The following is a 15,738-nucleotide window of genomic DNA, read 5'->3' as shown; positions in this document are numbered from 1 at the left end:
AAGGGGGTGATGGGATGTGTGTGTTTCCTAAAGTCCACAACAACCTCCGCTGTCTTCTGGGTGTTTAGCACCAGGTTGTTGTGGCTGCACCAGGACACCAGCCGTTCAGCCTCCATTCTGTAAGCTGATTCATCCCCATTAGAGATGAGTCTGATGATGGTGGTGTCGTCAGCAAACTTAATTAGTTTGACAGACTCATGTTTGGAGGTGCAGCTGTTGGTGTACAGGGAGAAGAGCAGAGGGGAAAGAACAGCCCTGTGGTGAGCCAGTGCTGATGGTTCGTAGGTCCGAGACATTCTTCCCCAGCCTGACTTGTTGTTTCCTGTCTGTCAGGAAGTCAGTGATCTACCTGCAGATGGGGTTAGGCACGTTCATCTGGGACATTTTGTCTTGGAGGAGGTCTGGCAGGATTGTGTTGAATGCAGAGCTGAAGTCCACGAACAATATCCTGGCGTAGGTACCTGGGGAGTCCAGATGCTGCAGGATGAATTGTAGAGCCATATTGATTGCATCATCTACAGACCTGTTTGCTCTGTAGGCAAATTGCAGGGGGTTCAGGAGGGGGGCTGTGAGGGTCTTGAGGTGGGGGAGAACTGGGTGCTCAAATGACTTCATGACCACAGATGTTAGAGCCACAAGTCTGTAGTCATTTAGTCCAGTGATTCTTGGTTTCTTGGGGACAGGGACTATGGTGGAGATCTTGAAGCAGACAGGCACATGAGATTCTTCCAGTGAGGAGTTGAAGATGCTCGTAAACACAGTGCTTTAGAGTGGCAGGAGCCACGCCATCATGGCCCGGGGCTTTTCATGTGTTAAGAGACCTGAACTGCTTCTTTACATCTGCTTCATGAATGTGTGTGTTAAGAGACCTGAACTGCTTCTTTACATCTGCTTCATGAATGTGTGTGTTAAGAGACCTGAACTGCTTCTTTACATCTGCTTCATGAATGTGTGTGTTATCGGTGGAGGCGGGGGTTCTGGGTTTGTAGTTGGTGATGTTCCTGAAACTTTTCCACACAGAGGTTGGGTCGTTTTCAGTGATTTGCTGCTGCATTTTGTCATGATGCTGGTGTTTTGCTTTGACCAATTCTTTGCTGAACCTGTATTTAGTGTCTCTGTAGGAGTCCTTGTCCCCCCTTTTAAATGCATCTCTCTTTTCAAACCACAGCTGTTTGAGTTTAGGGGTAAACCAGGCTTTGTCATTGTTATAACTCACCCTGGTGTATGATGGTATGATGCTGTCCTGACAGAAGTGGATGTAGGAGGTGACGGTATCTGTGAACTCATCTAAACTGTCTGAGGTGGCTTTTATTACCTCCCAGTCTGTGGTCTCAAAGCATGCGCGAAGCTCATCTGCGGCATCTGTGTTCCACTGTCTTGTTGACTTCACAACAGGCTTGGAGAGTTTTAGCCTTTGTTTGTAAGCTGGGATCAGATGGATGGTCACGTGGTCAGAGAGTCCAAGCGCAGCGCGCGCCACTGCATGATAGGCTCCCATTGCTGTGCTGTAACAGTGGTCCAGGGTTTTCCCCTCTCTGGTTGGACACTTGATATACTGTTTATATTTGGGAAGCTCCTGGCTCAGATTTGCATTGTTAAAGTCTCCAAGTACAACGATGAGAGAGTCCGGCTACGTCTGCTCCATGCACAGTATCTCTTCCGCGAGCACACGCTGAGCCTCGTGCACGTCCGCGTCAGGTAGGATGTAAACAGCGCCTAGAATGAATGAGGCGAACTCCCGCGGAGAGTAAAATGGTTTACAGTTTGTGAAAAGATACTCCAGAGATGGAGAACAATCCTGCACGATCACTGTGACATCTGTGCACCAACCATTATTGATTTAAAAACACACACCTCCACCTGTGGTCTTGCCGGAGACAGTCACTTTCCGATCTGCGCGGATGAGGTGAGACCCCTCCAGCTGGAACGCGCAGTCCTGGGTGTCCTCACTGAGCCATGTTTCAATGAAGCATAGAACCCCAGATGACGAGAAGTCTCTGTTTATGTTCCTCATCAGGGTCAGCTCGTCCATTTTGTTGCGGTGTGAGCGTACATTAGAGAGGAAGATGCCAGGCAGAGCCGTGCACAGTCCCCGTCTCCTCAGACGCACGAGAGCGCCCGCTCATTTATCTCTCCTCCTGTGTCTTACTTTCCTGATCAAAGTTGATATTGAATCGGCCACAGATGCAACAAAAAATGAGGTTAAGTCCACCGGAATCATAGTGTTGTAACTTATGAGTTCTTCTCTTGAATAGGAGTACCCAGATACGCAATTTACACACAAAAACAGAACAAAAACAGCGCACCAAAGTACCACGGCAGCCGTCTGTGGTGCCATCTTGAATCCCTCACAATAGAGGCTAGCGACTCATCAGGTGATGGAGAGCCGAGGTACCCACAGTAGTTTTGGCTCATTGACTAACAATAGATAGCTACAGCTTATAGGCTTGACTCTCCCATATTCCAGTTTGAAGTGACAAAACTCCTTGGATGAGAAGAGAAACATCTTCAAGAAACCAAAGAAGTCCAGTTGCCTTCATTTGAACCCTTTGGAGTATCATGACCTGGATGACTGAGAACTTTCACTCGCCCTTTTTACAGTTAGAATTGACAAAGCTCCTCAGATGAGAAGCAAACTTCTTCAGAAAACCAAAGAAGTTCAGTTGTCTTCATTTAAACAACTTCAAATATAAATAGACAAAAAGAAATACTAATGACCAATAACAAGACAGGTCTTTGTTGCTTAATAGGTAATCTGTCTATTAAATAGAAGATATACATTCCCTCAGGTTTCTATATAACCTATTTAATAGAATAAATACATGATATTACATTAGTGTGTAATGTATTTGTTTAGTGATCATGCATAGTACTAAATTTATGGTATTTTTTTTCCTTGTTGTAGATGCCTCGTGGCAAAGGGTACCGTAGAGCTCAGGCCTTGAAGAACAGACAGTTTATGCCGAAGCCTATGGAAGAGCTATTCGAGATTCTGCCAAGCTGTACGACTTTTACTCCACGTAAGTTACATATTTAGTTATTTTCCAAAACATCAAATGCTTTTTTTGAAAACCTTTGTTGCATATTTTGAAATTGACATGGTGTATGCACACTGAGAAATTTCAGATAAATTAATGTGACACACTTTACAATTACATATTTACATTACATTGATATTGTGTTATTTTTTTTCCTTCATCTTACCATTAGGTCACGGAACAGGCTTCAGGCACAGGGTTTGTCGTTGGCCCTTGTCGCCTAACACAGGAAAAAGTCTGAAAGTCATCATCCCACCAGAGTCTTCAGAAAAGAAGGTACATTTAGCTAATAATTTATATTAATATTAAACTATATTATGTGCTTATAGGTTGACACACAGATTGCTGTGTGTTCTTTAGTTTCTAAAGTGCTTTGTGATTTTTATCTTCATAGGTCCTTCATTAAACAATTGTTTCTTCTTCTAGTTTGTCTTCGTCATTGGAGATTCACATCTCCGAGCCATTGTGGATGGCTATGTGAAGGTGCCTGAGGGGAAGCTGTCCTTTGGCTACCTGTCGGTTCCTGGTGGTACAGCAGCCCACCTTACCACTGAGGTCCGGCATTTAGTTCTCCCACGTGATCCAGATGCAGTGTGTCTGCTCGCTCCAAGCAACAATCTGGACAGTCCTATTTCTGAAGCAGAAAAAGACTTCAAGTGTCTTTTGAACACCATTTCCACTCTTTGTCCAAATGTAAGGATAGATGCAATTACAAATAATGTGCCATTAAAAGGCAATTACTGAATCAAATTTATATTCTGGTGCTTTTTTCTACAATGATTTTTAATGTCATGTAAAATTTCTGGAAAACAGGTTTTTGTTTTGGATTTCCCTCCAAGACTGAGCCATGACACGGTTGTGCAGGACCATCTGAGGATGATGTTTCACAGGGTCTCAGTACAAATGGGTATGTTGAACTTTAGTGTGCACTATACAAAATGCTTCTAACTGGAAAAACTAATTGTTAACAAAATATATTTCTTTCAGATGTCCCATACTCATCAATTGCTGAGAACTTCCCCTTTCATCGCCTGGATTTGTGGGGCAGAGATGGGGTAAGTGAGAAGCTTACTGACTTTTAATGATTAAGAGGTATTAGCTTTAGCTAAAAATGTGTTATTTTCTATAGGTTCATCTCAGTGACAGTGATGGTATGGACATTTTTGCACAATTGCTCTGGCAAAAAACATACCTGCACCTCCAAAGTCAGAAGGCCCAGGTTACCCCCAAGAAGTCTGCTGCTAGAGTGGTCGTTCAACACGCAAAGCCCATTCAACCCCAAGCAGACCAATCTAAGTGGAAAGTTGTTTTGCCTGGCAAGAAGGTAAATTGTTTTTCTATGTTTTTATTTCAACTGCAGACATTAATTGGCTGTTTAGATTTTCAACAATCATGTAATGTAAAAATTTCATTAATTTTTTCAGAGGTCTACTCCAGCTGGTCCAAAGGAGCAGAGATCATCTTCAAAGAGAATTCTTCTTCATGAGGTGAATGATTAATTTTAATTAATTAGGGTTCCAAGCCCAAAGGGCAGAGAACCCTATTGTTTTTGATAAATGAGATTTTATTTGATGTTCGTCATGTTGATTGATATGAGTTTTTCTAATATTGTCTACATCAAAATGTTCAGGCCGAAGTCTGTTTTGAAGTTAATCCCAAATACTTCCACGAAGATCTGCTGCATGTCTTGGAAAATGACAGTACTGGATGTCCAGATGTGCTTTCACCAGATGTCCAACAAAAAAAGGTAAATATGAAGAAATATGTTTTTTCATTATAATGTTTTGATATTAATCTTTAATTCATTATTAATTTTAGATATTTGTCACCTAAGAATTTACAATCTGTTCATATTTTGATGACAGGTGGTACAACCTGAAGGAAAGCCAGTGTCCTTTGGAAAAGAGAAAAGTGTTGTCAACACGCAGGTTTGTTATTTTTTTATCATTGTTTTCCTATTTGTTGGTCAAGTCCTCCTGTAAAACATGCACAAAGTAATTACATGCATTGTATACTGTTTTTATTTCAGGGACAGGCAACAACGATCCAGAAGCCCCCTGCCAGTGCAACAGCACCAATAAAGGAGCAAGTGATCATGCCCTCTGATGATCATGAATGGCCAACACTTGCAGAGAGTTTAAAGGTAATTACGATTTACACACACAATACTTTTAAAATATAAAGTTGTAATATTGCTTAAGAGGTACACATTTCTACAATAATGGAAAAATTAACATAAAACCTTGAATGACATTTTCTTTCAGACATCTCACATTCATCCAAAAGGCTCACGTGGCACACTGATGTCTCGTCATCAGGTGAATAAACTCTCATTCAAAGAAACCAAATCAGTTTTGTTGCCTTTACTTGAAACCTTTGGATTACAATGATTCCCTTCATTTACTTACAGAAGTACCTGAAGGACTGCAGTGTGGTCCTTCAAAAACTGAAAGAGAAAACTGATGACGCCAGTGTGCCATCACCAGCCCCCAATGACAAAACGGTGAGACCTATCAGCTTTTTTCATTGAATGATGCTCATTCTAAAGTTTTTACTCAAATAATTATATTCTTTGCTTATTTAAATAAACCTTTTCATTTTAACAGTATGCAGCTGCTGTCCAAGAACAAAAATCTGTTTCACGCACAGATGTCACCAAGGACCAGGTCTGACATTGGATTTTAATATGATTGTTGTTTTTGACATCACATCATGTGCTTGACAAATAATTGTAAATTTCATAATACTAGAATATATTGTAAATATCCTGATTTGATTTCCAACAGGTTTGCTGTCACTCCCAGGAGCATTTGAAAGACTGCGCTGAGGTTCTACATCTCCAGATGAACGAAGACAAATACAGTGTTACATCGCCTGTACCAAAAGGCAAAATGGTAGGACCTATATGACATAGTCTGATTATTGATGTTAAATAGCGTACTTAATCCTACACATATTCTTTCCAATACTTATATTTCCTAAATATTATAAAACTTTTTTTATTTTAACAGAACGCAGTTGCTCTCCAAGACCAAGGACCTGTTGACCTAGGAGATGCTACAAAGCAACAGGTTTGACATATTCCCCAAGTGAAAACATGCCCATTTTATTCATAGATTTTCTTCTAATGTTTGAATTTTTATGTTTGTTTTCACAGGAATGTAAAGAGAAGGAGACGAGTGTTCAACCTGAGAAGGTCCATGATGCTCCTGGTGTTGCAGCTTCAAGTGTTACCATTGCATCTTCCTCATCAAATCAGGAAAGTTTGAACACTTTTCATTCTATTGTCAAAGGTTCATTTCATCAAGGTCATAAGCGTTTTGGGTGCAACCGATTTAAACAGTGTGCACCAAACAGCATTACAGCCATCATGACAAACACTGTCAAAATGGCTTCCACATGGTCAAGAAAAGACATTAACAATATCTTGATAAGTGGTGATAGTTTATACACTTACATGAAAGAGCAAAACATGATCAGTGATGCAGAAGGCAGTGGTTATGTTTTTGTTCAAGAGTTACCCACAGAGCACACATTCCATCATCACAAGTTCTCTTTGGAATACATGCAGACCTTCACAGGACATCTTCATCAGCAGATTTACCATGAAGATGTTTCAGATTTTGCCATGCCTTTGGACGTTGCATTACAGAGAGCTATATTTGACAATGACGGCTGTCTGTTTACAATTAGTAGAAACACATGTGCAGTTTTGAAAGAACAATCTCAGTTTTCTGTTTTTGATCCACATTCACGTGGTCATGATGGTCTCTGGCAGTTGAATGGCACAAGCATAGTAGCACACTTTGATACTTTAGACCAAGTTTATACACATTTAATCAATCTCTCTCACTCTTTGTGTGCTGACAATGCAAATGAAGAGGACACAGCTTTTGAAATGACCGGTGTTAAGGTGACAGCTCAATCTATGAGTAAACCTATCCAAAGTAAAACTGCTTCTTGCCAAAATGATGTAGAGTTAATCAGTGGAAATGATGATAGTTTTGATGACGATACATTTGATCAGTTAGTAGTTGAAGAAATTGAAGATGTTGCAGTCAGTGACACATCTGAGTCTCTTTCTGAATCTCCATCTCGTTGTGAGCTCATCCATACGCAAAATAGTTCTTTTCAAGATGATGCAGAGTCAATATGTACTAGTTTTGATGATGATAGTTTTGATAAAGTAGTACTTCAGGAAATAGAAGATATTGCAGTTAATGACACCACTTCCCTTGATGTAGACTCAGTAACTGAAAATCATCACACTTCTTTGAATCAAGCAATAATTGAAGAAGTGCCACAAAATGATACATCTGTTTTCATAATTTCAGAAAATATCAACAGCACTGTTACTTTCAATCCTCTGACTTCTAAAGACAAAAGAAACTTTTGCACCCAACTACAGATAGTTCCAAGTTTAGAAAGGGTGAAAAGTCTTTGGGAAAGTATTACATTAGATGAACCGTTACCTTGTACCACTAAACACATCCAGCCAGACGGCAACTGCTTTTTCCGTGCTCTTGCATTTGTAATTACTGGGAATGAAGAGTTGCATAGCTGGATTCGCAGGGCTGTTGTTAATCAAATTCTTCAAAATTCTGACCTCTATTCAAGTTACATCAGACAGGAATTTGAATCAGTACAACAGTATGTTACACAAACAGGCATAAAGATAGTTGGATCCTGGGCTACAGAAATTGAGATACAAGCAGCTGCAGACTTTTTTCACACCCATATTTACACTTACACTCAAGGAAAATGGTTACAATATGGCTCTTCTAGTACTTTAGACAACACCAAGGGTATTTATCTGAAACACTGTAATGAATGTCATTATGAGCCAATCGCATGTGTGAAAGATAAAACTAACACATGTTTTAACCTGATCTCATGTAATTACTGTCACTTTAAAGGTGACAAGGACATACTATCTCCATCTAAGATGAGCAGAGAGAACAGGAGAAAGAGAACTCTGTATAATAAAGACATTGAGAAAAGGGAAAGCAAAAAAATGATGTTACAGAAATTGTATAAGGACGATCCTAAGTACAGATTACACAAGAAGCAATTAAGTGTCATTACATATAGAAATAACCCTGAACTGAGAGCAAGACTCAGACATGACAGTAAAGAAAACTACAAAAACAAACCTGAACTGAGAGCAAGACTCAGACATGTCAGTAAAGAAAACTACAAAAACAAACCTGAAATGAGAGCTAGACTCAAACTGGCTAATAAACAAAACTACTACAAAAAGCCTGAACTGAGAGCAAGACTCAGACATGATAGTACAGAAAACTATAAAAACAAACCTGAACTGAGAGCTAGACTCAAACTGGCTAATAAACAAAACTACTACAAAAAGCCTGAACTGAGAGCAAGACTCAGACATGATAGTACAGAAAACTATAAAAACAAACCTGAACTGAGAGCTAGACTCAAACTGGCTAATAAACAAAACTACTACAAAAAGCCTGAACTGAGAGCAAGACTCAAACTTGCCAGCAAAACCACTTATGCAGCCAAAAGTAAACACTCTAAACTTCAGTTATTGAAACAGAACGTAGAAAGATATAGAAATAAGGTTGACCACCGTAACCGCATCAAACAGTCTAATTCTGAACGGTATAGAAATGTAACTGCTTATGCCGATTCTGTTAAAGAGCACGGAAAACGTAGACGACAAAATCTCATGACTGGAAAAAAATTCATAGATAATGTCATTCAGCTTTTTAGAGAAAAGGTTAAATTTGGCCCTCAATTCGTCTGTTGTGTTTGTCATCGGTTACTTTTTAAACATCAAGTTGTTGAATGTAAAACACAGCAGTATGAAATTAGAGGTTCATTCATTTCATCTGTGGCAAAAAAATGCATCACTGACACTTATTTACACAAGTGTGGACAGTCTTCAGTTTCCAAATGCCATCTAGAGGTTAGCCCTGCATGTAAATTGTGGGTCTGTTTTACTTGTCATCGTAAAATACTCAATGGAAAAGTCCCTGAAGAAAGTGTTGCAAACAATATGCACCTAGATTCTATTCCTGTAGAACTTAGTACGTTGAATCCTCTTGAGCAACATCTAGTGGCACAGCACATTCCGTTTATGAAACTTTTAGCCTTACCAAAGGGAGGGCAAAATGGTGTCCATGGACCTGTGACTTGTGTTCCATCTAATACAGAAACTGTGAGTAACATTCTACCCAGATTAGATGATCAGAATCTAATGATTAAAGTCAAACTGAAGCGAAAGCTGACGTACAAGGGTCACTATGACTATCAGTATGTCAATGCTCTGAAAGTACATAATGCAATTGCATACCTTAAATCTCACAATACTTTTTACAAAGATGTACAATTTAACAGTGCATGGACAAATCCCCTAGAAAAAGAGTCTGAAGACTCTACCTCTGAAACCGACAACGTCACTTTGGAAGAAGACAGCAATAGAGCTGAAATAGAGTGTGAACATCCTGGCAAAAGAGATGGCAGTGGCACAGAGGTAGAGTCTGAAGATCTTGTTAGCGATGATCATTTTAATGATAGACAACAGCATGGGATGTTTTTGGACACATGCATGCAACCAGTAGACATTGCCCAAGAAATACTAGACAACCATTTTGACAGTGTTTTATCAGTAGCACCAGCTGAGGGAAATACTCCAGTCAGATTGCTTACCGATACTTCTAACGAGGCTAAATGCTTTCCAGTTCTGTTTCCCAACGGAACAGGTACATTTCATGATGCAAGAGAGCAAAGGATTACACTAAGCAAATATTTAAACACCCGAATTCTCAATGCTGATGGCAGATTTGGCAAGAACTTGGATTACATCTTTTATGCACAATATTTGTCAGAAGTTAATCAAGTTGTGTCAAATGTTTCCATTGCACTGAGAAAGGGCTACCATGGCTTAGACAACACCAACATTACATCATCCATGCTGGGCAATACAGACTTTTTGAAGAATGTTTTAAATGCTGACATGGGCTATAAGTTTTTGAAGCCCATTAGAGGTACACCAGTATTTTGGCAGGGAGTTCAAAAAGATCTGTTTGCTTATGTTAGACAACTTGGCATTCCTACATGGTTTGCTTCCTTTTCTTCAGCAGATTTAAGATGGCCAGAATTTATGGAAGCTTTTATGGCTATAGAAAACATTCAAGGCAATATTCATGACATGGACTGGGCACAGAAATGTGACTTATTGAAAAACAATCCAGTGACAGCAGCCAGAATGTTTGACTATAGATTTAGATCTTTTTTAAAAGATGTTATCATGTCTCCCGCTCAGCCAATTGGTAAAATCATTGATTATTTTTATAGAGTAGAGTTTCAACAACGTGGATCATGTCACACTCATTGTCTATTTTGGACCGACGGGCCTAAAATAGGAGTCAACACAGACGCTGAAGTCATAGCTTTTGTAGATAAATATGTTACATGCGACCTCCCACCTGACAGTGATCCTCTCCATGAAGTGGTACATAGTGTTCAAATGCATAGCAAAAAACACTCTAAAAGTTGCAGAAAAAATCACACAACTTGCAGGTTTCACTTTCCCCGACCACCAAGCAACAATACATTCATATGTAAACAGGAACCGGATGTTGATAATAAGGAAACCCCATCTGACAAGTCATCTTCAGATTTAAAAAAGGCAGCCAAGCATATCATGACCAAAGTTAAAGAAGCTTTGACCAGTGAAAACAACACATTTAGTAGCATAGATGACTTGTTTAATTCCATTGGTATTGACCAGACTACATTTGAAACAGCCTACAAACTGACCTCTACAAAAACAACTGTCGTCCATAAACGAAACATAAACGACATCTGGGTTAATCAGTATAACACAGACCTGCTACGTTGCTGGAATGCAAACATGGACATCCAGTTTGTCTGTGATGCATATGCATGCATTGTTTATATCATTTCCTACATATCCAAAGCAGAAAGAGAAATGGGTTTGCTATTAAAACATGCACAAAATGAAATCAAACATAATGAAAACCTGGATGCAAAACAAGCGCTTAACAAATTAGGGAATGTGTTTCTGCATAACAGAGAAGTTTCTGCTCAAGAAAGTGTGTATCGGCTAACAAACATGAGATTAAAAGAGGGCTCTAGAAAAGTCACATTTGTTCCAACAGGTGACAACATTGTCAGAATGAGCTTACCTCTTAATGTCATTCAAAACAGTGCTAATGGTAATCAGATCTGGATGACAAACATTACTGATCGATACAAAAGCAGGCCTAAGTCCAGTGAATTTATGGACATGTGCATAGCTACTTTTGCCTCAGAGTACAGAAATGTACCAAACAGTGAGAAATCTAGACCAGAAGTGGTTAGTTTATTAAACAACAATGGTTGTGTAAGGAAGCGGACAAGGACAAATGTAGCTGTTGTTAGATATGCTCGTTTTTCTAAAGAACAAGATCCTGAGAAACACTATCAAAGCCAGCTTCAGTTGTTCCTTCCTTATTACACGGAAAACCAGTTAAAACCATCACAATTTACAACATTTCAAGAGTTTTATGAGACCGGCTCAATCACAAACAGTAGTAAAAACATCCAGTCTGTCAAAGACGTAGTAGAATTCAACAGATCCAAGTTTGAAATCAAAGCAGAAGATTTACAAAACATACAGGAAGATATTGAACACTTTGGATTTCAAGAAGATGTTTGGGCAGAGCTGTGTCCTGAGGCAGAACTAGACCGACTAGAATGTTTGGAAGACAGATCTTTAGATAACAATCCAAATCCTGGTGAACAAGAAGTTATTCCAGATCTAGAGCCAATCACAAAACCAGCTTTATCATTTCACATTCAAAAACTGATAGTCTCACACAAGGAAGCACAATCCTTAATGCGTTCTCTAAATCAGCAGCAGAGCAACGTGTTTTATAAAATCCGGCAGTGGTGCTTAGATAAAGTAAACGGTCACAATCCAAGCCCTTTTTATGTTTTCATTTCAGGTGGAGCGGGAACAGGCAAGTCCCATTTGGTAAAAGCCGTGTCCTATGAAACAACCAGAATACTATCCAGATTATCTAATTATCCTGATGATATTCATGTTTTATTGACTGCCCCCACTGGAGTGGCTGCATTAAATATCAATGCCACAACAATACATAATAGCTTTGCAATTGGCAATAATATTTCATTACCATACCAACCTTTAAGAGAGGAAAAAATAAACACATTAAGAGCAACCCTGAAACATTTACAAATCTTGATAATAGATGAAATCTCAATGGTTGATAACAAGCTTTTAACATATATCCATGGTAGACTGCGTCAGATCAAACAGTGTTCAGACTTTTCTTCATTTGGTAATGTCTCCGTCATAGCTGTTGGTGATTTTTATCAGTTGCCACCTGTCAAAGGGACTCCACTCTACAAGGACCCCATTGGTTCCAATTTGTGGCAAAACAGTTTCAGTCATGTAGAACTCACAGACATAGTACGACAGAAAAACAAAGACTTTGCTGTAACACTTAACCGTTTAAGGAAACACAAAAAAGACCAACCACTTCACCCACAAGACGAAGCACTTCTCAAACGATGTGAAACAGGCATGGGTGAAGACACTGAAATTCTGCATCTTTTTGCAACAAACAGTGATGTTGATAATCATAACTTCAACATGTTGCATAAACAATGTACAGACATTGTACAAATCAAAGCCCAAGATTTCCATAAAAACCCTCAGACTGGCCGTACCACTAGAATACCCTCAACACTTGATTTTGGCAAGAAAACCTATTTAGATAAATTACTAAGTATTGCTCCTAAAGCTCGTGTAATGCTCATTAAAAACATCGATGTTTCTGATGGACTTGTCAATGGTGTGTTTGGTACTGTTTGTCGCATACAATTTCTAAGTAACAATAGCTTCCCACACATCATTTATGTTAACTTTGATAACCCAAGTATAGGCCAACAACTACGACACAAGTTTCCAACTTCAGACACCGAGCTGACTAATGCTACACCAATTAGTCCCGATGAAGACAAACTTGAAAAGGGGGTTAGACGTCAATTTCCACTGCGGCTGGCTTGGTCTTGCACCATACATAAAGTCCAAGGCCTAACACTACAGAAAGCAGTAGTCTCTTTTAAAAGGATTTTTTCTGCTGGACAAGCATATGTAGCTTTAAGTCGTGTTACATCACTAGAACACCTCACTATCCAAGATTTTAAAGCTAAAGCAATCTATGCAAGAAGTGATGTGGAAGAAAACTTGAAATTAATGCCAAACTTTATCGACACACCAGTTTCAATGCCAAACTGCACTTTTAAAGTCTGTCTTCATAATGTGCAAGGTCTCAAGAATCACATACAGGATGTCAAGAGCAACCAAAAATTACTCACAGCCGATATAATTTGTCTGACAGAAACTTGGTTAAAAGAAACACATCCCTCTGAAAGCATTTCACTGCCAGGTTGGACTTTTCACCACAAAACCAGATCTGACTCATACGATGAAACTGGACTATTTTCTACTTTCAGAAGCAAAAATGGTGGTGGTGTTGGTTTCTATCACAAAAACAGCATTATGTGTAAAAGTATGGCTTTCAATTGCAACAACCTGGAAGCTTTGCTTTTTAGCACACAGACTTTAAACCATCATTATATGCTGTTGTACAAACCACCATCATATAACCTTCAGAAATTCAAAGACAATCTACAACCTGTACTGCATTATTTCAATGAATTTCCAGGAACCAAAATAGTCATGGGTGACATGAATGACGATGCACTGGTTTCTAATTCATTTGTCAGCTTCATGAAATTGCAAGGATACACTCAAATAGTAACAAGTCCAACAACCGAAAATAATACTCTAATTGATCATGTTTACATCAAAGACATTGATCCCAAAACCATACATGTAGAAGTTATTCCCACCTATTACAGTTACCATGAATGTATTCAAATATCATTCTTGACAGGAACAGACACAGACATACAGTTACAGGAACTGGGGACAGACAGACAAGGACTGCAGGACAAATAGCCTCAAGGGGAAAGACAGACAATCACAGATAGATGGACGGGTGTACATCAGAGCTGACCATAACAAATTACACATAGAGGTCCGTTTCATTCATACAAAATCAATTTAGCTTCAAAATCATCTAAACTTATTTCGACTCTTATACATATATACCATACCATACCACACCATACCTTACCATTTAATGTATATTTAGCATGTGAAATACACTTTTTATCCATAAAAAAGTGTATGACAGTATCACACTTACTTGTGGTTTTGATAATGGACATTGAAATGTTACTTTGTGTTGTGCCATCACTGTTTCAATGTATAAAAATGTATCCATTTAGATATTCACAAATTCACTTATTCTAGTACTATTTTTATTTTCCTTTGTTAAAGACTTCATTTTACAGCACTCTTCTTTTGTTCAATCTCCACTAGGAACAATCACCCACCAGATGAAGTTCCTGAAACAACACAACCGAAATCTGTGGAATCAGCAACCATCATGTGACCACGCCGCCCACCTGTCGTCCTGTTTGCTTCCCAGCCTGCCTAACTACCAGCCTCTGGATCTGCATCATATCCTGCCTCACTGTCTGCCTCGCAACCTGTTTCCTCATCCCGTCCTGGATCCTCATTCTCTGCTGCTCTTCTGTCCCCACCTGGCCCCAAAGCCCCAGCCCTGCCTCACCAACACCGATCATCTCCAGTAAGAATAGTTCTCCAAACAATTCCAGTTCTGGTTCTCTGGTTCCAGGGTTTCGTGATTCTAACACCAGTTTGCTTTCCCGTTCTAGATCTTGATCCCTCCTGTTCCAGTTTGGAGCACCGTTTTCAGTTTCACATTGTTCTTAATAAATATTATTTGTTATTCACTTGCCATCGTTTCCGTCTGTGATTTTTTCATGTCCTGGGTAAAACATTCCCAACGTGACACTTTGCCTCAGAATGCCCTTCTGCCACTTTGCTATACATTGTGTAACACATCATTTGTACATTTACATATGTAGATAACAATAAAGTGTTTTCTGTACTCTTGAATCAATATAATTTCTGGAATCCTAATTTCAATGCACAGTGTTGTAAAAATATTGTTTGCTCTACAAAGTCTCCCCCACAATTGGCAAAATTTGACATACAATAAACTGCTGTTTTTTAATTCAATTGTTTGAATAATGTACCATCATTTTTAATTTACATATCCTACATCTTTGTACTTACAAAATGAAGTGTTTCACTGAATTTTGGGCAATTTCGTGCTCATAATAAATGTCTACTTGTTTTATTTTGACCAAATGTCTACTCGTTTTATTTTGACCAGAGATAACTATGTGATTTTGACCATGGCCAGATAAAACTGTTACAAGAATGTGCATAGCAAGGGGCCACTGGCACAAATTGCAGGAAATCTTTAGATCAGATATGGATTTTATTCAGTTTTGTTTCATTCAGTTCAATTATCAATCTCCATATATCGTCTTATTGAAAAAAAAAATATATTTAAAAACTATAAAATAACAAAACTTGATTTCTCATGACCCATGATGATTTTCAAAAAACATTGGAGGATTTCCTATGAAAATAATACATTTTTAATACATTTACTAAACATTGTCAGTAATATTGAAATGGTAAATGTTTTGGATTTGTATAGCGCCTTAGTCCCTTAACAACACAATCAGTCTT

At 38.8% G+C, this 15,738-nt stretch overlaps 1 protein-coding gene across 3 annotated transcripts; it reads left to right on the top strand.

The window, feature by feature from the left end:
• The first annotated feature begins 560 nt into the window (after positions 1-560).
• Positions 561-14,932, top strand: LOC129162221 (uncharacterized). Of its 3 annotated transcripts, XR_011521774.1 has the most exons (17): positions 561-3,020; positions 3,211-3,314; positions 3,465-3,731; positions 3,852-3,945; positions 4,026-4,093; positions 4,168-4,362; positions 4,463-4,525; positions 4,669-4,785; positions 4,904-4,966; positions 5,068-5,181; positions 5,303-5,356; positions 5,449-5,541; positions 5,645-5,704; positions 5,825-5,932; positions 6,050-6,109; positions 6,196-14,761; positions 14,850-14,932. XR_011521774.1 is itself a non-coding variant. In XM_070555535.1 (16 exons), exons 1-16 carry the CDS (start codon positions 2,906-2,908, stop codon positions 14,062-14,064), a joined length of 9,444 nt encoding a protein of 3,147 aa, XP_070411636.1. In that variant the 5' UTR covers positions 561-2,905; the 3' UTR covers positions 14,065-14,932. The 3 variants fall into 3 exon arrangements, 1 of the variants encoding a protein (XP_070411636.1); XM_070555535.1 differs by having other exon boundaries at positions 6,196-14,932; XR_011521775.1 differs by lacking the exons at positions 561-3,020; positions 3,211-3,314; positions 3,465-3,731; ... (6 more) ...; positions 5,068-5,181; positions 5,303-5,356 and having other exon boundaries at positions 5,388-5,541.
• Positions 14,933-15,738: the final 806 nt, after the last annotated feature.

Source organism: Nothobranchius furzeri, chromosome 10 (genome assembly GCF_043380555.1).
Source record: "Nothobranchius furzeri strain GRZ-AD chromosome 10, NfurGRZ-RIMD1, whole genome shotgun sequence".
Classification (NCBI taxonomy): domain Eukaryota; kingdom Metazoa; phylum Chordata; class Actinopteri; order Cyprinodontiformes; family Nothobranchiidae; genus Nothobranchius; species Nothobranchius furzeri.
The sequence above is the reverse complement of the archived record's forward strand: the minus strand, read 5'-3'. Positions and strand labels throughout refer to the sequence as shown.